The sequence below is a fragment of the Purpureocillium lilacinum genome (assembly GCF_023168085.1).
Source record: "Purpureocillium lilacinum CBS 284.36 DNA, scaffold_2, whole genome shotgun sequence".
In the NCBI taxonomy this organism is placed as follows: domain Eukaryota; kingdom Fungi; phylum Ascomycota; class Sordariomycetes; order Hypocreales; family Ophiocordycipitaceae; genus Purpureocillium; species Purpureocillium lilacinum.
The window spans coordinates 4,069,349-4,092,044 of record NW_027072112.1 but is presented as its reverse complement, the minus strand read 5'-3'; the positions used below and the strand labels follow the sequence as shown (position 1 = coordinate 4,092,044).

Below are 22,696 nucleotides of genomic sequence, written 5' to 3'. Positions count from 1 at the left end.
CACCCCACAGACCGGGCCATCAGTCCAGAATGCGCGGATACAGGGTAGGCGGTTTTGGAAGCAACCTCCTCGGGTCACATTCTGGAGTTCTCCTACCTATTTGCGAAGAGTCTCCCATTTTCCAGAGGTGTAAATGGCTAGTTGCACAAGTGTCCTGCATCTTGGGCCCGTAGTCATAGGGCCCACCGGCGCTTTCCATCTTTACTGTAACCTGCGATTGGAGTAGCCAGCCTCAACAGCAGCAGACATGTCAGTGGAAGCAAAACAGTCACACCGCCTCAATTGAAGTAAAATGGTCATTATGCCGCCACTGCCATTATTACCGGTGCCGAGCACGGCCATAGGCAATAACCACGGCCCTGCTGATCGAAAGAAGGTCACCTGTGCGACTGACCATTTGCACCTTTGCTAGGAGGCTCACATTTTGGCCTATTGAGACGGCTTCGCTGGGCTGAATAGATGATCCGATGCAGAAGCTTCATCGAGCCATGGCTGGGGTTGTGCGAGGCATACACGCATGCTCAGCCCCAAAGGCAAACCGGCGTTCTTCTTCTCTTGAGCCGAGCGGAACACATTCAGTCTCGTTTCAGCCGTTATGCGTGTTGGTTCGAGGTGCAGAACCCCGTCAGACATAACGAGCAGGCTGCATGAACGGCCCCTCCGTCTGCGGCCGAATCCTTCGATAAAAATACCCGCATCATCTCGTGCTCGAATAGGGTTCAATGTTCCCTTCCTCAGGCACTCTGTCGGCTGGCTGTGCAGTTACGCCTCCTGCCGTTGGCTGCACCTCCAGTTCTTGCCGGCCTGGTCTTCACCAACCGGTCTGTAAGAGGCTCAGCCACATCAAACGCCTCCTGCAGAAGGTCGTGCAGAAGGAGTTGGATATCATCCAGCAGACCGAGACGCTCGTGACTCTTGCGGTCCTGCCTGCACCTTACGGGCTGCCTTGGCTCTGCCCGCTTTCGGCTCAATGGGCCACACTGTTTGACATGGAACTCAATATTGCGGCGAAGTGGCTGCTTGTTGTGTCGCAATCTGCATCTCCGCGACCCCCCTTGCGGCCCGCTCCCGCTCCCGTTGAATAGGCGCCTTGTTCGTTGAGGACGCCGTATCGACAGGCAAGAATGACCGTTGCCAAGTGTTGGGCGGTAATGAACTTGGCTATAAATATGAGCCTGCGAACACTTTCCCAAAGGAACGCGCTGAGGGCAAAGCCATTATCATCCTTCTGGAGATCTACCAAGAGATTCACGAAACAAAGGACAATTTGCGACACCCCACGATGCGGGAAGAGGACTTTCATCAATACGCCGCCGGGCTCAATACTCTTGACCTCCAACACTTGAAGTCAAGGCATTCTGAGCTACTCAGTGGCCTCAACACTGTCGACCAACTTCGAGACGTGCACCTGGGCAAATATGTTGAGCTCCCACAGATCATCGTGGTGGGTGACCAGAGCTCCGGCAAGAGCTCGGTCCTGGAGGCCATCTCGCGGGTCCGCTTCCCCTCCAAGAGCTCTCTCTGTACTCGGTTCGCCACCGAGCTCGTGCTGAGAGATGCCGCGGAGCCGAGGATGGAGGTCTCAATTAAGCCACACGAGACGGCCGCCAAGGAAGTCAAGGAGAAGCTGTCCAAGTTTACTGCAATGGAATCGAAGCTTGGCGAACTATCCAACATAATCAATAAGGCGTCTGCCGTCATGGGTATCGATGAAGGCTCCAAAGCCTTTTCGAGGCACATTCTGTGTATCAAGATATTCGGCCCAGGTATTCCTCCTCTGACTCTGGTCGACCTGCCTGGCTTCTACCACGCCAGAGGTCTCAATCAAGGAGACGAACACCGCACACTCGTCGACGAACTTGCGGCGGAGTACATGAGCCAGGAGGCAAGCATTATTCTGGCCGTCATCTCAGCCAAGAGCGGCCTTGAAATGCAGAAGGTCTTGCAGAAGACCAAGCTGTACGACCCTCGTGGCAAGCGGACGTTGGGCATCGTGACTAAACCGGACCAACTCGAGAAGGGCGAAATGGAGACAGAATTTGTCAGGCTTGTGAGGAACTCGTCTGACACGCCGTGGCACCTTAAGCATGGATGGTACGTCCTGCGCAACCGTGCTGAAAAAGACGACGTGGACTTCGACACGCGGGACAGAACGGAAAGCAAGCTTCTTGGTTCAGCGCCATGGACATCGATCAAGCAGGAGTTCAAAGGCATCGGTCCGCTTCGACAAAAGCTGAGCGACATGCTTCTTACCCACACCGGGTCCCAGCTACCGAGAGTCACAAGCCGCATCCGAGAGCTCATCAAGGAACGCGAGCATCATCTCGGAAACCTGGGCGAGTCCCGGATTGATCCACGCGACTGCAGGGTATACCTCGGCCGCATTGCAAACAAGTTCGAGCATCTCGCAAGGCAAGCTGTGGGAGGTGAAGCCAAAGATTCGGATTTTTTCGACGCCGTCTGCGAAGGATCAAGACTAGGCGTTTCTGGAGGCGAACATAACCTTCGGGCTCGGGTTAGGAGGCTGAACGAAGCATTCATCGCCGTGATGGGAAAGCATGGGTCCAGAAGGACTGTCAAATGGCGAGATGAGGGGATGAACGATATTTGGACGCTCGGGGAGCTGCCGAACGAACTGGCAGAATTCACGGCGCTTTATGACCTACCAGAGCAGCAAGGGGTCACTCAAGACGACCTTGAAAGAGAAGTACAACAGTGGGCCGTCGCGGCGAGGGGCAACGAGTTCCCAGACGAATATTCCACGTCACTGATGCTGACCCTATTCGAGGATCAGGCAACGCCATGGAAGCGCATCGCAGCTCGCCATCTCGACCTGGTAGTGGAAGCAGCGGAGTCTCTCGTCTCGAGTATACTCTCCCATGTCAGCGGCGAGGACAATAGCCTGCGGGAGAGAATTGCAGACGAGTTTATAGCTCCCTTCTTCTCGGATCGAAAGGCCGCTCTTCAAGCCAAGTTGGAGGAATTGCTGCCACAGGTCAACAGCGACTGTCAGATGTTGGCCCTCGAGTGGTTGTACACGGAAAAGACGCAGGAACGGTCCAGGCTGCGCTTGGGGAAAGAGTGGAGCGATTTGCAAAAGAAGCTCAGGCCGGAGTCGGGAAACGACATCCGGGAGGGTTGCGAGCCGGGCGCCAACTTGCAGGAACGCGCCTCGACATGGTCTAAGGGCGTGCAGCAATTGAGGGCGGAGAATCTTATCGACTCCATGGTGGTGTTTTACGGGGTAAGCATGCCAATGCCGTCCGAACACGAGGTGAAGTTGCTAACACGGAGCGCCCGGCCTAGATGACGATGGAGACGTTCCTGACCAATGTCATCACCCTGGCGGTTGAGAAGCAGCTCATGACACGGCTACCGGGCATCTTCAGCACAGCGCAGGTCATGGGACTCGAGGATGACAAGCTGAAAGAGCTGGCCGAGGAGTCAGAGGACAGCCAAGCAGACCGCAGCAAGACGGAGGAAGACCTAGCCAAGCTGAAACGGGGTCTCGAGCTATGCGAGGGCTGGCGTAAGAGCAGCAACAGTACGTGGCGATCAATGAGTGCCTGAAACTTGACATGGAGGTTCAAGAGCTAACCGGCGGGTTCTTGACAGACTTACCCATGGCGAGCCGCCTGCCGGAGACGAATGGTGCAAGAACCAACCCCTTTTTGATGACGTGCGAGACCATCGGTTGAGATTGGCGAGGTGTCAGGCACCAAAGTGTGGAGTGTCACTGCCCAGTGATGAGTGTACGAACAAGGATTTGAGTTGAGACGAACTTGAAAACAAAAGGCTTCAAGAGCAAGAGCACTCACTAGTCCGCAAGAAGAATGATTTGTCCAATGTCCTGCATTAACAATGCCTTCGACCTGAAGACGAGATGACGGGCCGGGTGAGGCGCCGTCAGACCCAGTACCTGAGTGTCATCGTTCATGCAGGACGGCGCCCAGCCGGGCAAATCGGCCCCGTCCCATATCATCGTGCATGACGAAGACAGGCCGTCTCCGATAGCCCGGCCGCGACGGCTCGTGCGTGATCGGTCAACGGATGTGGCGGCGGCAAGATGACGAGATGACGAGAGGAGGTTGATGCGGGAGCTGTTGGCGGGCATGCCTTCATGTTGATGCTGCATGAGCCAGGGTCAGCCACCAACCGACTCGTCACATCCAGGCCGCAGGCTACTGTTATGGGCTTGGCTTGGCCCGTTGAGTAAAACGCGGAGCGACTCAACGAGCCCGGAACCAAGGGAGCAGCAGCAGCAGCTTTTGGTGCAGATTCTCCCGGAGATGTGAGAAGCTGGCTGGCTGCCGGGCGCACGCACGGCTTCTTCCGAATGGGGCCACCCTGTTGTTGCGCGTGGGTCAGACACGGGTGATGCTGGTGTTGCCGTTGCTCGAGAACCCACGGCCCCCGGCGTCGAGGATCTGTTTTGGCACCCGGCCCTTCTCCTGCGCAGCCAGCCCATCTGTGCGTTGCTTCGCGTTGTAGTTACGCCGCGCATCGTGGGCCAGTCATGGCCGTCGCCGCCGCATGGACCGAGTAATGACTCGATAGACGAGATCCGCAACATGCCATTCAATGCCTTGTGTTTCTTGTTTTTTTCCTTTTTCCACCTCCCTTCTCATCCTCTTAAAACGCGGTACGAGTACAGTGCCGTACATGTCGCATGTACGGAGGGGCGACGTACATACGAGCTACCTCAGGTACTCCCCCTTTCCGCTTGTGAGCCATGGCCCCCGGCCGAGAGCATCAGCAGCTGTTGTTGTGGTTGTTGTTGTTGCTGTTGGTGCCTGCAAACGCACGCACGCACACACCTCGTCCAACTGCTCGAGGACCCACAGAAGCACCGAAGGAAGCATGAAAACGCGCGACTCAAACGCAGGAACCCGTCGTGATGCGATGGGTCCTTGGGCGGTGCTGGGCTGAGCTGGGGGCCCCCTTCCCCCCTCGCCCCCGCCTGCGAGAAACCTTGGACGAAGGGGGAGAGACGGGGGGCCGGATGACGGGGGCGGTCTCGGCAAAGAAAAATAAAATAAGGTGAGGTGTCGACCTGGGGGCCCGGCGCTGCCGTGACGCTGCCCGACGACATTCAAGAACCCGACCTCTCGCACCCTCCGGCCCCCCCCGTCGAGGGCTGTAAGAAAGGGAGACTGCGTGAGTGAGCACGCGTGTGGTTGCGCGCGAGACAATGCCATTGTGTGTCCCTGCCGCCTGAGCACACCTTGGCCACTTCAGCATCGCCCTTGCCTCCACTGAAGCTCAGCGCGGCGCAGAGTTCTTCCGGGCTCCACGATGCGCTGGTCCCCTTTTCCCAGGGCACCAGCATCATCTCTCCTTCCCCCCACTAACCCCTTCGAGGCGGTGCCCCTATTCTCCAGCTCCAGCAGGTCCCAGCCTGTCCCCAGACGCCGTTGCGCTGGCCCGTGCAGGCGCTGCTGCCCTTGCTGGTCTGGCGCTGCTGCAGTAACAGCTGGACCTTGCCATCTGCCGTCGAGGCTGCTCCGCCTACGCCTTCGCCCAGCGCCCAGCAGGAGCCCCGGCAGGGGACCGTTGCCAGCGCCGCCCAGCGCCCGCGCCAGCACCAGCACCAGCACGAGTGCCGACAGCACCCACAGCCCCCTCCAGCTCGCCCACGTCCGCACCCGGACCACCGCCATCCAGCGCGAAATCCTTGAGGCACAACCTCCGTCGCCCGGCTCACCACCATCACCATCTCATCGACCGTCTCCTCGCCTGCCGTCTCCGCCGCCATCCCCGCCATCCCCGATACCCGTGGCTGCACCTCTCTCTCTCGACCTCCTGCCACTCGCCCCCCTCGGGCGACCCTCGTGCCACACTAGCACGCAGCCTCGTACACGGCAGCGGCAGCAGCAACAGCAGCAGCAACTGCTCGCGCCTTCGCTCTCGCCCCTGAGCACGGTCGTCCTCGCGGCCGTGCCGACCCCGTCTTTCCCACGGCTCCTCACGCATCGAAGCTGCCACCTTCTTCGCCCTCCTTAGATGCGTCGCGCTCCGGCAGCAACCCACTACGTCTGCCGCCGCTCTCTGAGCAGCCCAGTTACCCGAGTCAACCCAGCGCCTTAAGCCGGCGCTCGCACCATCCCGACCCCGATCGCGACCACCACCAGCGCCGCCACCAGCACCACGACCGAGCCGCTGCCCGAACCCTCAATCCACAAGCCCCGCAACGTCCCCCGACCGCTGCGAGCCGTCAAGGCAACCGCATCCAGTCACCGTTTCGCAGCCGTGCTGCCACTGCCTGCGCGCCAGGGAGCGACAACTCGCCTCGCCGCCTCCTGCGACTGTCATCTGCGCGACTCTGGAACCCGACCAACTCGACGCCCCGAAGCGCCCAGTCTCGCAGACGACGCAGGTCCTCGCCTCCGGCACCTCCAGTGCCTCTGCAGCACCCCACGCTCGAGCCTTCCGCCGATATTGACGATCTCATCGCCAGCGCCGCCGGCGACTACCCTCTACTCACCCTCGCGGAGCAACGCCAGCTGAAGCATTCGCCCGCGACACGCGCCAGCCTCCAGGTCGACCGGCGCGGCAGCCACGACCACCGAATCAGCTTGCCAAGGTCGGTCCGGGCGTCTCACGACGGCAGCCGATCCCAGATCCCCACGCCGGGACCTCAGGAAATTGACGACGAGCAGCTCGAGGAGCCATCGAAGGAGCGGACGGGCCTTGCGCGGCCGTCAAAGATTGACAAAGGCAAAGGGAAAGCCATGGCGCCTGAAAATGAGGAACCTAGGCGGTCCTTTTCTAGGGATCTGGAACGCGGCCCCGATGTGATGGAGTCGCGCCCCTCGAATGTGTCTGTCGGTGATGGCATCGGCCCAGCTCTGTCATCGTCCAACTCGTCCATCATGGGTGAGGACGTGCACCCCGACACTGGCGAGGAGTGGGGCCCACAGCATCCATGCTACCCTCATCTGAATCCTCACGTTCCAATGGACTCGGCCGAGTACGCGACCACGCGCATCATCCGCATCCGCCGCGACTGGCTCCTGCAGGGCGACCTGGCTCCGACCTTTTCAAATCTGTACCCGGAAATCCTGGACCCAGCAGGTATATCTGAGCAGGAGTTTCGCCGCGTCATCGAGAAGCTGAATGGAGAACTCGTACCCATCTTCGACCCGTACAGCCTCCGCAACGTAATGGACAGCTTCCTTGGCCTCGTGACGGGCTGGCTGTGGGACGACTTTGGGCTCACGGGCATCAAGGCGCGGCTCAACCACCTGGAGAAATGGATCGATAGGTGGAACGTGGAGATGGCCAAGACACTGTCGTCCGAGGACGGCATGATTCCGCCCAAGATTATCTCTCTGCGGCGGACGGGTTACATGACTGTGAGAAATGACGACAAAACATACCTTTGGTGGCGAACTCTTGCTGATTTGGACCTCAAAACAGCTGGACATTCAAATACCGGACCCCGAGATCGCCCCGGCGCCCAGTAGTACGGGCGCGGGCGAGTCACGAACGGGATTGCCCACGGAGCTGCCCATGACGATGGCGGTGTGAAAGTGATGTCGGAGAAAGACAAACATGATACCCTTGTTTCGGCCGCGTTGATAGACTTCTATGGGTCCGCTTTAATATCCCCTTTACGACTGCAGGTATTAAACTGAGATTTCTCGACGAAGCACGAGAGGATCGATCCTGTTCGCCCTCAACACAGGGCGGGGCGTTTTTTGATTTGATACCACGAGCATTTGCATAGCGTGTTTTGCTTGAGCCGGGCCCTGGCGAGAGGAGCAGGCTTGGTCATGTGCGAATGTGTCTGAAGACCCGTGACTGGGAGGCGGTTGAGCGTTGTGGGCGTGCAAGTTTTGGCGGCGGCAGGATGTTTGGGCGGAGTTGGAACAGGGCGGCCCCGGCTGCAGATGCATACTAGTTGATAGTTAAAGAAGAATGCAGTGCTGTGTGTGAAACCGGTGATGCCTGCGTCGCTTCGGCGTGGCATGACCCCTTCGATTGCAATTGTCCCCTTTGATACAGTGTCGCAATCCCCGGGGGTGGTTGACGTCGTCCTCAACGTGGAGACTGCGCTGCCGGTCGCGGGCCGGCAGCCGGGCAAAGCCGCACGCGGGTTCCACGCGAATGTGTCTGTCTGCTTGTCTGCTTCGCAGCACATCGAAAAGCGTATCGTGGGTGCCCTCGGTATCAGCCCGAGCCAGGCATCCTTCTCGCGGCAATAACCCGGACAGCGGCACACACGCGAGCGAGCGAGAGCCAACGGGTGGGCAAACATGGGCCGGCCCGGGCGGCCGTCATCGGCCGAGACAAACGGGAGGGCGTACCGTATCATCAACCGTGACTTGGCAAATGTTTTCTCCACCCTCCACCGAAATGAGTCTTTGCTCTCATGCCTTCTGCGATTGACGCAGCGGCTTCCGTCTGCTGCTGTCGCTGACGCAACCATCCTCGCCCAGGGCGAAGACACCACGACGGACGACGACGACGACCACCTCCACCGCTTGCCGCATCGTTGAGTCGGTGCGCCATGGCGACGGACATTGCTCCGTCCGGGGGCCGCCCCGGTAGCGGCGCCGGCAAGGAGGCGGCGGAGGCAGCGATGACACCGGACCCGGCGCCACTTCCGCTGCCGCCAACGACCACGAAGGCGACGACGGGCACGGAAACGACGGCGGCGACGGCAGCCACCACACCGGGGCCGAAGGCCGTGGCGTGGGCCAAAAAGGCGCTCAGTCTCGTGCTGGCACAGTGGCTGATCATCGGCTTCGGCCTGGCCTGCGTGCTGGCCTATTTCTTCCCTTGTACGTTTAACCTCATGGTTTTCTGTTTTAATACGGGTTTGAGTACCCGGTCCAAGGGCGTGGGGGCCAAGAGTCTCTGTGAGATGAGGCTGGAGGAGGGAGGAGAGTTGGTCGCGTTACACAAGGAGTGTCCAATGTGAATGAGAGAGCGAGAACGGACAGCGGGAGAGCGAGAGAAAGATGAGGACAGGGCACGGGGGATGCACGCATATTGGTTGAGCTGAACTGAGAACTGACCCGACTCGAACAGCCGTGGCCGCTCATGGCGGTACGATTCGCTCCGAGTACAGCATCCTATACGGCGCCGTGGCCTTCATCTTCCTCGTCAGCGGGCTGCAGCTCGCTCCCGCAAAGCTGCGCGAGAACGCGACCAACTGGCGACTACACATCGTGGTGCAGGGCATCAGCTTCGTCGTCTTTCCGGCCGCCGTCCTGGGTAGGTCTCTGCTCCTCCCATTCCATCCCTTGCCCCGTTGCCTACCGGCCGTCCTTCGTCTGGAACATCACCACCACCACCATCATCATGTTCTCTCACACGCTTACACGGAAACAGCGATCGTGCACATCTCCCTCGCCGCCGGCGCCCTGCGCTCCCACACCCCCGCCCTCCCAGTTTTGCTCGGCATGCTGGCCCTCGCGTGCCTCCCCACGACCATCGCCTCCAACGTGCTCATGACGCGCGCCGCGGGCGGCGACGACGCCGCCGCAGTCATCTCCGTCGTCGTCGGCAACGTCGCAGGCGCGTTCCTCTCCCCGCTCCTCATCTACGCCTTCTTCCCCTCCGGCGACCCTGCCTACACCCCCTGGCGCCCCGCAGAGCCCGCCACCCTCGGCCGCATGTACGCCGACGTCGCCAAGCAGCTCGGCCTCAGCGTCGTGCTGCCTCTCATTGTGGGACAGGCGCTGCGCTGGCGGTGGGAGGATAAGACGCGCAGGCTGCTCGAGGTGACGCGCCTGGGCAAGGTGTCGAGCTGCTGCCTCGTGCTGCTCGTATGGTGCGTGAACTGTGCCCTTCCTAGACTCGCTTATACCTCCATTCGTGGGCAGTTACAGTGAGGAGTTGAGACGGGAAGCGAGCCTGACTGACTCGATGTAGGACCACCTTCTCGGGCGCCTTCAAGACAGGCGCCCTCTACCGCCTCTCCCCGGCCTCAGCCATCTTCAACGTCTTCCTCAATATGGCGCTGTACCTGATATTCACGGTCGTATGCTTCCTGTCCGCACGTCCTCCGGCCTTCCTGTGCGCTCTCGGTACCCCGCCCTCTCCCTCACCATCTCCGTCCTCCACGCCGTCATCCGCCTCGTCGCTTCTCACCCGCCTCTCCCGACGCATTCTCTCCCTCATCTTCCGCCGCATGCCCCGCGAGCAGGTCGTCGCCGTGTGCTTCTGCGGTGCTGCCAAGACCACCAGCTTGGGCATCCCGCTCGTGGCCGCCATGTGGAGCGCCAGCGATGACCTGACGAGGTCTCTGATCCAGATCCCGGTGCTGCTGTACACGATCGAGCAGGTACGCACGCCCCTTGCCATGACAGTATGAGGATCAAGCCGTTGAACTGACAAAAAAACAATCGTGCTGTAGGTGTTTGTGGCGCAGATACTCGTCTACGTGTTCAAGTGGTACCTGCGCAGGGGCCGCAAGGCCGACGCCGAGTCTGGGACCGAGTCGGGTGCGGAAGGCACTGCTGATGCTAATGTGCAGACTCGCGCGCAGGAACAGGAGCAGGGTCGTCCACGGGAGGACGATGACTCTACGACACTAGTGCAGGTGGTGCCAGAAGGCAACTCGAAGGCACAGTAGTTACGACGGGGGCACATGCATCATCGGCACCGTCATCGAGATCATCAAAAGCGCACAGCATAATTAGACAAGCAATGCAAACTACACGGGGCAAATGAGATATCACAGCGACATATATGTACTTCATTTAGCATTTCATCATTTGAAAACCAAAGCAAATTATACAGCCATCACCGCTATTGCTGCTTAATCAGACTCTCAAACAACGGCTTCAATGAACTGGCACTCTTCTTAGGGTACCGCGTCTGACCGTTTTCGTAGTCGACGTAGCACACGCCGAAGCGTGTCTCGTAGCCCTCGTGCCACTCAAAGTTGTCCATGAGCGACCAGGCAAAGTAACCCCTGACATCCACGCCATCGAGCGCCGCGGCCGTCGCCATGGCGCGCACGTAGTCGTCGTAGTAGCGCACGCGGAAATCGTCGGCCAAGATGGCTTCGCGCGGCAGGTCGTTCTCGCCCTTGAGGCTCGTGCCGTTCTCCGTCACGTAGATGGTCGGGTGGCCGTACCGGCGGCTGATCCAGCCGAGCAGGTCGCGGAAGCCCGGCGCGCACGGCCGCAGCCACGGGGACTGCGTCTCCGGCCCGATACAGTCGCCGTTGTTGTTGTGGAACAGGATCTCGAGGTGGCCCGCCACGTCCTCGGCGCTCGGCTCGCCGGGCCGGTTCTTGATGTAATTGGCCGTGTAGTGGTTCATGCCGTAGAAGTCGTTGGAGCCGCGCACGAGCGCCAGCTCATCGGCCGTAAAGGTCGGCAGCCGGTCTCCGAGCTGCTTGCGCATCGACGCCGGGTAGTCGCCGTGGTAGACGGGGTCGGCGAACCAGCCGATGGTGAACTCGAGCTTGCGTTCGGCGGCCTCAACGTCAGCGGGGTCGGCGGCATCCCAGGGGTACACGGCATCACCGTTGAGGACGATGCCAATCTGGCCGCCGTTGACGGGCTTGAAGTCGTCGCGGAAGGCCTTGACGGCGCGGCCGTGCGCCACGAGGAGTGTGTGCGCCGCGAGCCAAGGCTCCGTCGTGCCGTCGCCCTCGGGGTTCTTGCTGCGGTCAGAGGTGCGCCCGGGGGCGAACTGGCCGACGTTGTAGCCCAGCACCGAGGAGCACCACGGCTCGTTGAAGGTGGCCCAGTGCTGGACCTTGGGCATGGCCTTGAAGACAACGCGCGCAAAGTGCTCAAAGTCGAGGGGGAACTCGGTCCGGTTCAAAAGGCCTCCGTATCGCTTGTCAAGGGCGTCGGGCACGTCCCAGTGCGACAGGGTGACGAATGGGACGATGCCGGCGGCGATCAGGTCGTCGACGAAACGCACGTAGTGGTCCAGGCCGGCCTGGTTCACAGGGTCGCCGCGGCCGCCGAGCGGGATGATGCGCGTCCACGACAGGGAGAAACGGTATGCCTTGGCACCGAGCGACTTAAGCAGGGCGATATCTTCGGCGGTGCGGTTGTACGAGTCACAGGCCACCTCGCCCGATGAGCCGTCGGCGATTTTGCCGGGCCGCTTGCAGAACTCGTCCCAGACACTGGGTCCACGGCCCTCCTTGTCGATGGCGCCCTCGATCTGGTACCTGCATTGTGCATAATTCCGTTAGCGAGGAGAATGCCGCAACCTCGTGCAGCTGCGCCATGCGGCCGCGAGGCGGGTAGAGGGAACGTACGACGCCGTGGCGAAGCCCCAGAGGAAGTCGCTCCGCAGGGCCATATTTGCGAGTGGTGTTTTCCGGTGTGCCGAACGAGTAGGAATGGGCGAGGAGAGGGTGAAGTTGAAAAGCACACACACACGTTGGGCGCAAGGAAGGTCGAGCACGGGATGAAGAGTCGTTCACACGTCGCTCCGGGGGACGTCGTGTCTATTTATCCAAGTGGCAGCGACGTCGACTCGGCCCGTCTGCCGTGAGACGTGTCTGGCGTCGCATATACCCGCGCCGCCGAATCGTGAAGGGGTCCGCCCCCATCGGCCAAGCTAGCGACGCGGGCGCGTGTCGGCCCACGTCTCCGGGGCGGCGAAGCCATCCCAGGAAACCGAGTGCTCCGTTGAATGTAATACTTGATACGAGGATTCGTGCGGGACAAGAGCCCAAGCTTTGCCGTTGGCCGTCGTCAGCTGTGGGTCCCAGACACACCGGTTGAATGACGGCCGCAGCATGCAGCTTTCAATAGGACCTCGCGACCTGAAGCACAGAGTCAACACGCGAGCGAGGAGACTGGACGCCCAGAAAGTCAGCATCAGACGAGAGGAGGGGGCGGGCCGCCATCGGTGTGGGGGAGGGGCAAGCACACAGTCCCTTGACGGACAATTCCATCCATGCTGGTGGGTGCTCGGCGGCGCTGGCCCAGCAGACTTGGCGGGCCTGGGGGAGGATAAATTGCTATCTGGGCAGCCTGTTGGCCGCTCCGTCGGCCCGCCTTTCCGGCTGTTGGCGGATGAATTGCTGCAGCTGGAGCCCCGAAGACGCCGCATTGTTCCAGAACCTGATGCAGACTTCGCCTGTGCCACGTGAAACGTTGTGTTATCGCAGTGCAAAGCATCTATCTACCTTATTCGGAACGACGGACGGGAGTGCGTACGTCCCGGTTCGTCGACTGAGCAAACTACTGTAACGAACCGGGAAGCGTGTTCGCGTACTGTACCTACTGCATAGCGGGTCTTTCGATACCGTCGGTCCACGACACACGCCCGTGTTGGGCGCGGAGTATACAATGTAGATTTATCCACAGCCATTGCCGCGAGCTGCCAGCTCTACTGTTCGTTTTCTGGTAGAATGCCTACCTCCGAAGATGACACAAGACAAATGTATGAACGCCCCTCCCAATTAGAACCCTAAAGACGCCTCGGTCGCCGGCACCCAACCCATCGTCATGAGGGTTCCCTCGCTCCCGCAAAGGCGGGCCATGAGCTCGCCCTCAGCCTCATTCATCGAGCCCTGTCCATCCGCCCCGACATGGCACGCACGCAGCAAGCAACATGCATATCCGAGCGTGCAACGCAGTCCATCAAGCACGTCAGTCGCTCCCTACGCCTCACGATCGCTCAGCTTCCGCTTGCTCGGCGAGCGCGAGCCCGTGCTCATGTCCACGTCCTCGCCGCCGGGGGCGTCGCTGAACTCGACAATCTCCCACTCGACGCGCACGCTGCCGTCCTCGGAGCGGTGCACACCCTGGCTGCGTCGCAGGTTGCCTAGCCGCGTGCCATCGACCATGCCGTCGAACCACGGTACGCCGAGCGACTCGCGCAAGGCCGTGCTCTTGGTCGGCGTCTCTCGTCGTTGTAGCTCGTTGCTCTCGGCCTCGTCATCCGTGTCGTCGGGAATCAGGCCCATGTCTTCGAGGTCGGCCAGATCCTCGCGCAGCAGGCTCCCCAGCGTCAGCTGGATGTAGTCGGCCTCACTGCGCGGGTTCTCAGACCAGTACGACAGCGGGGTGCCGCAGAAGCCGCAAAAGTGTCGCTTCGAGTGCTGCTGGCTCGGGTGCGTGTAGGCTCGCCGAATCATGCTGTGCGTCTCGTCCGGGAAGAAGGCGAACGTCGTGCTGTGGTACCACGAGAGCGGCACGCGGATGTAGGCCGCGAGCGGCGTCGCTAGAGGAATTTCTGTACGCGCGCGCACAGCCGGTCAGCTCCGAGTTTGCTCATCGTCATCACCGCAAATCACACGGGGAGTGGATGGCCGCCTTACGGTGGACGGGCTCTGTGTTGAAGAGCACCTGGGCCTCGCCGATGCCATCCTGCGGCACGGCAATGATGTAGCGGTTGCGGCCGCACTGGCACCCGCCCCGCAGCGGACGGAGCACGCTCATGGCGAACGGATGTCGGATGTCGGGATATGAAGCGAAGTGGGCTTTGTGCCGAGTCCGCAGGTCGTTTGCTATCGCTCCGAGGCTGCTTGCCTGCCTGCCCTTCCTTATGTGCTCTGCGCTCTTGACTTGAGCACGCGAGTGGCGGGCTGGCCAAGGGATTCCGCGTCTTCCACCTGGCGGGCGGTGCTCGACAAGATAGCAGGATGTGTGGGCGGACTGGTGATGATTGGCGGTGGTTTGTGGCGGGACGAGGTGGTGCCGCAGAAGGAGATGGAAAACGGAGCGGGATGGGCGGGAACGGCGGACGGGAGCAGCAGCCGCCAGCGGATTCATTCCATCATTCCATGACATGCTTCGGGGGCAGTGACGCAACATTGGAACACCTCAGGTCTCGCCTGGTGGGGCAGTGGAGTGTCCGGGCGGGCGCCTTCAGCAAGGCAGACACTGCTGCAGACGCTGAGCGCCGAGGCCGTACAATTAGGTTACAGCTTCCACCCATTGGAAGGCTCCCCCACCTCGCGCAGACCCCTTGCCGCAAACGTCCACCAGGGCCTGGCACTCGCCAGCATCAGCATCAACAGCCCTTGCACGCGGCCATTCAACACCTCCAAGACCTCCTACCGTGAGCACGCCTCGGCCAGCGCCCCAACACTGACATCTCTGCCTACCAGGCCTGCACAACGTAGGCAGCCAGACCCGCCGCCATGCAGGGCGTTGATCATATCCGATCCGCGGCGCCCCGCTTCCAGCGGAGGAGGTCCCTAGCGTGTCCTGGCAGAAGCCGAAGGTGGGGTAGCAGTGGCAATTCGAGGCTCCACGGCGCGCGTCCAGGCATGTCATGGCCGTGACGATCATCAACCCCTCGACGACCCTGAGTGATAAGGGTGCAACTCACCTGCATCCCTAGTGTAAATGGAATTCATCAGCGGGTGACGCCCTTCATCTCTCTGTCGATTTGGTTCTCTTCTTATTCTTTCTCCTTTGCATCTCAATTTGTCTCCCTGCCGCTCGTCGTTGCCCCATCATGCCTCAGCTCACCATCCAGTCTGCCGCGCCCCTCGCCAACAACCCCAATGGTGTTTCCATCCCCCGCCTAGGGTTCGGCGTCTATCAGCTCTACTCGAAATCCTGCACGGACGCCGTCCTCGCCGCTCTCGATGCTGGCTACCGCCACATCGACTCGGCCCAGCTCTACCGCAACGAGTCTGAGGTCGGCGCTGCTGTCCAGCGGGCCATCGCCGCCGGGCAGCTTCGCCGTGAGGATGTCTTCTTGACGAACAAGATCCGCAACCCTGTTCCTGGCGGCCCCGAAATGACGTACCAAAGCGCTCTCGAGAGCGTTCACAAGCTCGGTGGAGACGGCGGCTACGTCGACCTTTTCCTCGTTCACATCCCTGGTACCAAGCGAGAGGCCCGCGAGGAGATGTGGCAGGCGCTGGAGAAGCTCTACGCCGAGGGCAAGGCCAAGGCTATTGGTGTGAGCAACTTTCGTCCGCAGCACATCGAGGAGATGAAGGAGTACGCTCAGATCTGGCCACCCCAAGTCAACCAGCTCGAGGTATGAACATAAAATACCCTGCTTGACACATACTGGCGCTTTTGTGCTGGTACTGACGACCGTCAGCTTCACCCCTGGTGCCAGCAGCGCGAACTCACGCAGTACTGCCGCGACAAGGGCATTGCCCTACAGGCCTACAGCCCACTCTCGTGCGGCGAGCACCTTGGCGATGAGACGCTCGGCCGCATCGCAGCCAAGCACGGCAAGTCTCCAGCCCAAGTGCTGATCCGATACGGCCTGCAAAAGGAGTGGATCCCACTGCCCAAGAGCGGCAACCCCGACAGAATCAAGCAAAACAGCGACGTGTACGACTTTGCTCTCGACGACGACGATATGACGACCCTAGACGGACTGGACAAGGGCGGCAAGGGCGCATTATTCCCTGCCAATGTGAAATGACGGGCCTTCCATGAAGAGGAGGCTCCTAACGACGTACATGATGTCCTAAATCCGGGTATGGTACGGTCGACGGTCCTATAGACGGGCGAGGAGATCCATTTCTCCCTCGGCCAAGAAAATACACGCTGTACTACGCCTTGCGACCACTCTTGGCCCACTCTCGCAGGTCATTCTTCTTGATCTTGCCCGTGCTCGTCTTGGGCAGCTCCGGGACCACCTCGACCTCGCGGGGTATCATGAACTTGCTGATGTTGCTCTGATTCCTGGCCCACTGGATGACGTCTTCGCCTTGGACGCTGTTTCCCTCCTTGACCGTGATGAACGCCTTCGGTCGCTCTCCCCAGTGCGAATCCGGCACGGCCACCACACCCGCTTCGAGGATGTCCGGATGCTGCACGAGCATGTTCTCGAGCGCGACGGACGAGATGTTCTCGCCGCCCGAGATGATGATGTCCTTGGACCGGTCAAGGATCTGCGCGCTACCGTCCGGGTGCCAGACAGCCAGGTCGCCAGAATGCAGGCCACCGCCTGCAAATAGCTTGCGCGTCGCCTCCTCGTCCTTGTAGTAGCCCTTTGCGCAGATGTTTCCAAAGAAGACAATCTCGCCGATCTCGCGTCCGTCCTTGGCCACGTCGATGAGGACGCCCTCAGGTTGGTCTGGCTTGATGATGCGGATGGGCAGACTGGTGATGAACCCGTGGCCCTGTCGTGCCATCTTCGCGTACTTGTCCTGGGGCTTGAGGTTGTCCCACTCGGGAAGATGGTAGCACTTTGTTATGGGGCCGTAGGTTTCTGCAGAACCAGGGTTAGGGAATCGGGACATTGCGCCGCAGACGTGCAGAAAAACTGACCTGTCATGCCGTAGACGTGCACGGGCATCAAATTGAGGTTCGTCTACCGAGATTAGCAATGACCCTTTAAAACCTCATCAACGGCCGAGATTGCCATACCATCTGCTCAAAGAGGTGACCGCTGGGAGGGCTCGCAGCGACCGTGACCTGCACAGGCCGCGGCAACTTCTCCGCTTCCTTGGCTGCGACGAGCAGTGTATTGACGGTTGGTGCTGCGTTGAAGTGCGTGATGCCCTCCTCCTTCAAGAGCTTCCAGATGAGGGGGTAGTCAATCTTTCGAAGACACACGTTGACGCCTCGCACGGCCACGACGGACCACGGGAACGTCCACCCTATGGCGTGGAACCTGGCGCTCAGGTGTCAGCAAAGATGACAGCTACTTGGCACATGCTATAGCGACCGTGGCTGCGCGTAACTCACATGGGCAGCGTCCACAGATACTTGCAGTGGCCGACGTTAAGACCAGACTCAATGATGTTCCCGACTGCTGCGAGGTATGCGCCGCGATGGGTGTAGATGACGCCTTTGGGTCGGGAGGTGGTGCCGGATGTAAAGGGGATGGCGAGCATGTCGTCCTCGTTTGTGGCCTTGGACTGCAGATTGACCCATCCATGGCTGCCGTTTTCCCTGTCGTACGCCTGACCCTCCAGAACGGCTTCGTTGAATGGGCCGCATCCAGGGCCGTCTGTCTTGTCCGTGTCCAGGTCAACGATGAGGCGCGTGTTGGGATGCTTCTTGGTGTAAGCCGCCAGCAGGCCCTCAAACTCTTGGTCGACAATGATGCAGTCCACTTCGGCAAACTCAAAGATGTAAGCCACATCGTCCTCCTTGAGCCGATAGTTGGCAGGCACGATGACACCGCCGCCTGCCACGATGCCGTAGATGGACTCCAGGAAGGCGGGCGTGTTTGGCGCGAGGATACCGACCCGTTTCAGGCCATGTTTCTTCAGGAAGTAGGCGAGGCCAATGGCCCGCGCGGCAAACTCGCGATAGGAGCGGCGGACGGTGGCCCCGGCAGCAGTGATGTGGAGGACGGCATCGGCGTTGGGCTCAACGGCGGCGGCGCGCTCCAGAAAGAAGGTCGGTGATAGGTGGTGGATGTGAGGAGGATCCGGGGAGGAGGGGAGGAGGTGGTTGAGAATGGAGCGGATGCGCGAAGGAGGGCCCGACATGGTGCTTGTCACGTCGAGGCAGAGGGCGTCCAAGGCGTTTGTCGAGACGGGGCAAAAAGGTGCGCTCTGTGAGCGACAGTGAAATGGATGCAATGGCGGCAAGAAGACTCAAAGAGCAGGTGAGATGAGGAAGACGGGGCGGCTCCGGCTGTGGCTCGGCTCAGAACCCGGCTTCGCCATGAGCCGGGGCCACCAACGACAGCCTGGGCTGTGATAGCCGATGCCGCTGGGAGGGAACTGCAGCTCCAGCTCCCCTGGCAGGATATTCCTGTGGGCCGAAGGGGCCTGTCGCTGACGCCGCGGGCCAAGCTCCTTGGGTCGCGTCCTGGTGGCGGGCGGCTTCGACAACCGCGGGGGAGTGGAGGGGGCTTGGGGTCCCCGGGGGCGCGGGTGGTGGAGCGCCCGGAACATTGCCAAATGTCCGTGATTGGAGATTGGGCGTCTCACAGCGCCCAGGTCTGCCGGGCTCGGCTGGCGAGAAGACTCAGGCGGGAGTCGAGACCTGCGCCGTCTGACGTTTTCGCTGTCAAGCTTGCAACCCCCCAGCGTCGCGAGTCAAAATGTCGACGCAGCCGTGGCGTCGAACGTTGCTTGTGCTACGGAACGCATTTTAGCTGGGCGAGGTCGATCCCAGTGGCGGCGGCGCCGGCGGCTGTGTCCAACCTCAGTGTTGGCCGTCGCCAGCATGTGCGCGGCACCACCTACGAGTACCAACGAGTAAGGTACAGCAGGAGCGCACCCCTGTACCTACAAAGGGGCACCACCCAGCGGCAGTGGGCGCCAAACTGCCTTTTAAAGTGCATCTCTAGCACGCGGGCGCCAGCTCGGGACAGCCTCCTGGGCCAAACTGCCATTCGACGGCAGCCCTGTCAATTGGCGACGGGACGTGAGGCGCTAAGACCCCGTCCGCATGAGAAGTGGTGGAGCTCTGACGCGATCCAGGATGCATGATGGATGGATGCTACAGGTCCAGTCCCCGTCCAGGCAGGTCCAGGGACCTCGATGCCTCCAGCTCGCTGATGACTGGCCTTGGCGGCGCCTTATCGCCTATCACTGTGTACAGTGGACTGCCAGCTGCGAGAGCTTCCTCGCGTCATGCTTTTTGTTCTCTTCTCGTCATCCCCAGTGATTTCCCACGACAGCCGAACCATAAGACAGACCGCTCGCTCGCCCATTCCTCACCCTGTGCGCACGTGGTCGACGGGCTGATCGACTGCCCTGACTACCAAGTACCCCCGCCTCCTGTGTCAACTGCATCCGGCGAGCGAGACGCGCGACTACCTTCCCGCTGCGCCTGCGTAACTCGTTCCCAGTGCTCCCGCCACTTGCTCCCCATTCCCGCCCTGTCCGCTCCTGCTATCCGATCCAATTCCGTGTCTCGCACGTCAGCCAAACGAACCATCAAGGCAACCGCAACGCACCACCGCCCTCGTTAGACTTTGTACTTCGTACACGTACTCTGCTACGCCCCTCGCCCTGGCCGGACCGCCCTCGACTACGCCTGCTCATCTTTCTCTCGTGGCCGTTTTGAGCCGGCAGGTGCGTTCTTCAATCTTCCACCACACAACCATTCTACCCCATATTCTTTTCTCGAATGCGTCTCCGCCCGCTCTTTGGGGAGCTGCCACCGCTTCAACACGTCCCGACTTCTCCATCTTCCCACGACCGTCTCCGCGGGCCCAGGCTTACGCAATGATAGTCTACCCGCCCTCTCAGCGCCACATGCCCTCACAACCTTCCAAAACGTCCCCTCAGCCAGGCCGGCCCGCCGCGTCGCGCGCGCCTTCGTTCCCGCAGCACTCGCCTGGTGCTGTCGCCGACCGCGACGCCCTGAAACCGCCGAAACGAGCCCATACTTTCCACAATGGGGCCCCTGCTGGACCCAGCGATGGCCCCGACGCATTCGAGACGAGCGAGACCGACCCAGAAGACAATGTCGAGGTGACGAGAGCATCCGTCGAGCTCGATGACCTGCCCATCGAGCTGATTACCTTGACGGACAGGTGGGTATTGTCCACCTACACATTCATCGAAAGCTGGCCTCATGTCGCCTCTAACATTGCATCGCATCCCGCAGCTTCATCGAGTCTCTCGGCGCCAAGGTGCATCCAACGCCTCCAAACATCGACAAGCTGTCACAGCTCTTCCAAGACTTCTACACGACGGCATCCTCGCACATTGCCACCCATGTTAGTGCCTTGGCTTACCGTCAAAGCCGCGAGGCTTCTCCCGCTGCACCGGCCAACACCATGTCCGCGGCCGCCAGTCGTCTGCGATCAAAGGCTACGTCCCTCGGCTCGAAAGATAAGCCCAAGGTTGAGGCAGAGCAGCAAATGATCACCGCCGAGGAGCTGGCCAGCCGGAAACGAGCGAGGAAGGCGCTCGAGACAAAGCGTGGCCTTCTCGAGGAAGCAGTCGAGCGAAGGCTCTGCGAGGGCATCTATGATCGGATATACCGGCACAGTAGTACGCAAGACGAGGCCCAGGACGACAAGCTACGATCCAAAACTGCAGCTCTGGCGCTCGTTGGCATCGGCCCCGTCGATCTTGGCATCGAAATTATTGATCAAGCGCCGCAGGCTGCCGATGTCGCTGAAGACGAGCGAGACGGGATCCGTGGGGCTCTTCACCAGGCCAGGGTGGACATGACCCGCATGAGCGAATCGAGATATCCCCTTGGCAAGCTCAACCACCTCAAGGCGGCCCATAAGAGCATTGTCGATACCCTTGCTCGCTTTCACCCGTCTGCATCAGCGGATGAGATCATGCCCATGCTGATTTATACCCTCATTACACTGCCACCCGAGAACCTACATATCATCAGCGACCTCCACTTCATTCAGAGCTTCAGGTGGGAGACGAAACTAACCGGCGAGGCGGCGTACTGCCTCACCAACCTGGAGGCGGCCATCAGCTTTCTGGAAACGGTTGATCTTGCTACCCTGAGAGCAGACGAACATCCTTCCGGGCCCCCCAAGACTTCAAACCAACCCGGCACCCCGAAGACAGAGACTTTCCCTCCTGCGTATCCCCAAGGACTTACAGCGCCTACTAGTACCACCGGCGACGCTGCACCCGAAAACGCCACTGCCACAAAGCCTGCGCCCTCGCCATCAGGACTTAAGGCCACCAACGTCTTGCGGAACCGGCGACTAAGTGACTTGGTCAACACTCCGGCACAGGCGTTCGGTGCAGCAAGCGACGCCGTCTTTACAACGGCGGACCAAGGTCTCAAGACCATCTCAAACAGTCTCGGCGAGAGCTATTCATTCCTCCTCGGCAAATTGCGGGAGCGTCAGCAGGGACCAAAGGAGTCCATAGCCGTTCCGCGGACCCTCGACGACGCACGCAAGCTTGTCAGTACGCCGCCACCGGAAGAGGAAGACAACGCCAGCGGTGCTAGCTCAGCAATTGGTGCTGAGGATGCTGAGCGGCTGAAAAGGCCATCGGCACGCGAGGACCGAGTCCTCAACATGATCGGCGGCCGTCGAGATGCCAGCGTGGAAAGCTCGAGGAGCGCTAGCTCCTCCAAGAAGGTGTTGTTCTCCGAAGAACCAAAGGCCACGACACCGTCGCTGCTCTCATCCGGACAGAGCCCTGCTGTTCTAGAGCAGGTGCGTAACCTAGGCAGCACCTTCAACCCCATGGCGAGGTTGTCGAGTATTGGTGGTTTCAGGGGCTTTGGACGCAGTGCGCCCACGACCCCCGCGGCGTCAAAGGATGTCGGCAAGACTGCCGACGGGGGCGACTTGGCGTCGGTATGTCGCAACCTGAAGTGACCCATACATTCAATTGGCTAACGAGTGGCAGGCCTTCCCTGACATTGCTGCCGCGCTCCCGCCCAAGCAGGTGCCCAAGATTGCGCCCCCGAACAAGCGTTTCATGGAGCTCCAGAGCCCTGGCGAACTCCGTCTAGGGGAGGTGCTCGACCTGTTGAGGGATTATAGGCGGCTGGCCAATGCGCTGAAGAACATGGACGCGTTCGAGGAGAAGTGAAGGACTACTACACAAGACCACCAAATGGCATTGGGACGATATTTCATTTGAACTTAACGGCAGGTATGGCGGGATTGTCTTCTGGCGTAAGACAGGGTAATTTTTGGCATAGCCCCGGATGGTACCACATAGAGCACGATGTTGCATTGCTTCACATTGTCAGCGATATTTCCTTCAAAAGACTTCCACGGTTTCAGAGCACGTGAGGCGTCTTTCTTGTCATGTTGTTGATTCATGATGGACCCGGAGCTATCAGTGGCACATGTCGAGCTAGTTCAATGTCCAAGCTTGGCCAAGCCGGATTCTCGTTCAAGCACCAGAGCCCACGGCAAAAGAAGCTTGCGC

The 22,696-nt window shown here is 60.4% G+C and overlaps 7 protein-coding genes across 7 annotated transcripts; 4 read left to right on the top strand and 3 right to left on the bottom strand.

Annotated features, from left to right (window-relative positions):
* Window positions 1-1,282: 1,282 nt before the first annotated feature.
* Window positions 1,283-7,530, top strand: PLICBS_003000 (uncharacterized protein; the record flags this gene model as incomplete). The annotated part of the gene is made up of 4 exons (XM_018322720.2): window positions 1,283-3,244; window positions 3,307-3,544; window positions 6,274-7,355; window positions 7,420-7,530. 4 exons carry the CDS (start codon window positions 1,283-1,285, stop codon window positions 7,528-7,530), a joined length of 3,393 nt encoding a protein of 1,130 aa, XP_018177950.2.
* Window positions 7,531-8,512: 982 nt separating this feature from the next.
* PLICBS_002999 (uncharacterized protein) lies at window positions 8,513-10,585 on the top strand (the record flags this gene model as incomplete). Its single annotated transcript, XM_018322719.2, has 5 exons — window positions 8,513-8,786; window positions 9,037-9,222; window positions 9,340-9,781; window positions 9,883-10,294; window positions 10,367-10,585. 5 exons carry the CDS (start codon window positions 8,513-8,515, stop codon window positions 10,583-10,585), a joined length of 1,533 nt encoding a protein of 510 aa, XP_018177949.2.
* A 176-nt stretch (window positions 10,586-10,761) lies between these two features.
* On the bottom strand, window positions 10,762-12,282 carry PLICBS_002998 (uncharacterized protein; the record flags this gene model as incomplete). The annotated part of the gene is made up of 2 exons (XM_018322718.2): window positions 10,762-12,148; window positions 12,239-12,282. The coding sequence occupies 2 exons, from the start codon at window positions 12,280-12,282 to the stop codon at window positions 10,762-10,764; spliced, it is 1,431 nt and encodes a 476-aa protein (XP_018177948.2).
* A 1,312-nt stretch (window positions 12,283-13,594) lies between these two features.
* Window positions 13,595-14,375, bottom strand: PLICBS_002997 (uncharacterized protein; the record flags this gene model as incomplete). Its single annotated transcript, XM_065600119.1, has 2 exons — window positions 13,595-14,169; window positions 14,255-14,375. The coding sequence occupies 2 exons, from the start codon at window positions 14,373-14,375 to the stop codon at window positions 13,595-13,597; spliced, it is 696 nt and encodes a 231-aa protein (XP_065456191.1).
* Window positions 14,376-15,399: 1,024 nt separating this feature from the next.
* Window positions 15,400-16,332, top strand: PLICBS_002996 (uncharacterized protein; the record flags this gene model as incomplete). The annotated part of the gene is made up of 2 exons (XM_018322716.2): window positions 15,400-15,933; window positions 16,000-16,332. The coding sequence occupies 2 exons, from the start codon at window positions 15,400-15,402 to the stop codon at window positions 16,330-16,332; spliced, it is 867 nt and encodes a 288-aa protein (XP_018177946.1).
* Window positions 16,333-16,462: 130 nt separating this feature from the next.
* On the bottom strand, window positions 16,463-18,355 carry PLICBS_002995 (uncharacterized protein; the record flags this gene model as incomplete). The annotated part of the gene is made up of 4 exons (XM_018322715.2): window positions 16,463-17,124; window positions 17,184-17,226; window positions 17,283-17,529; window positions 17,604-18,355. 4 exons carry the CDS (start codon window positions 18,353-18,355, stop codon window positions 16,463-16,465), a joined length of 1,704 nt encoding a protein of 567 aa, XP_018177945.2.
* A 1,692-nt stretch (window positions 18,356-20,047) lies between these two features.
* Window positions 20,048-22,351, top strand: PLICBS_002994 (uncharacterized protein; the record flags this gene model as incomplete). Its single annotated transcript, XM_018322714.2, has 3 exons — window positions 20,048-20,358; window positions 20,433-22,113; window positions 22,166-22,351. The coding sequence occupies 3 exons, from the start codon at window positions 20,048-20,050 to the stop codon at window positions 22,349-22,351; spliced, it is 2,178 nt and encodes a 725-aa protein (XP_018177944.2).
* Window positions 22,352-22,696: the final 345 nt, after the last annotated feature.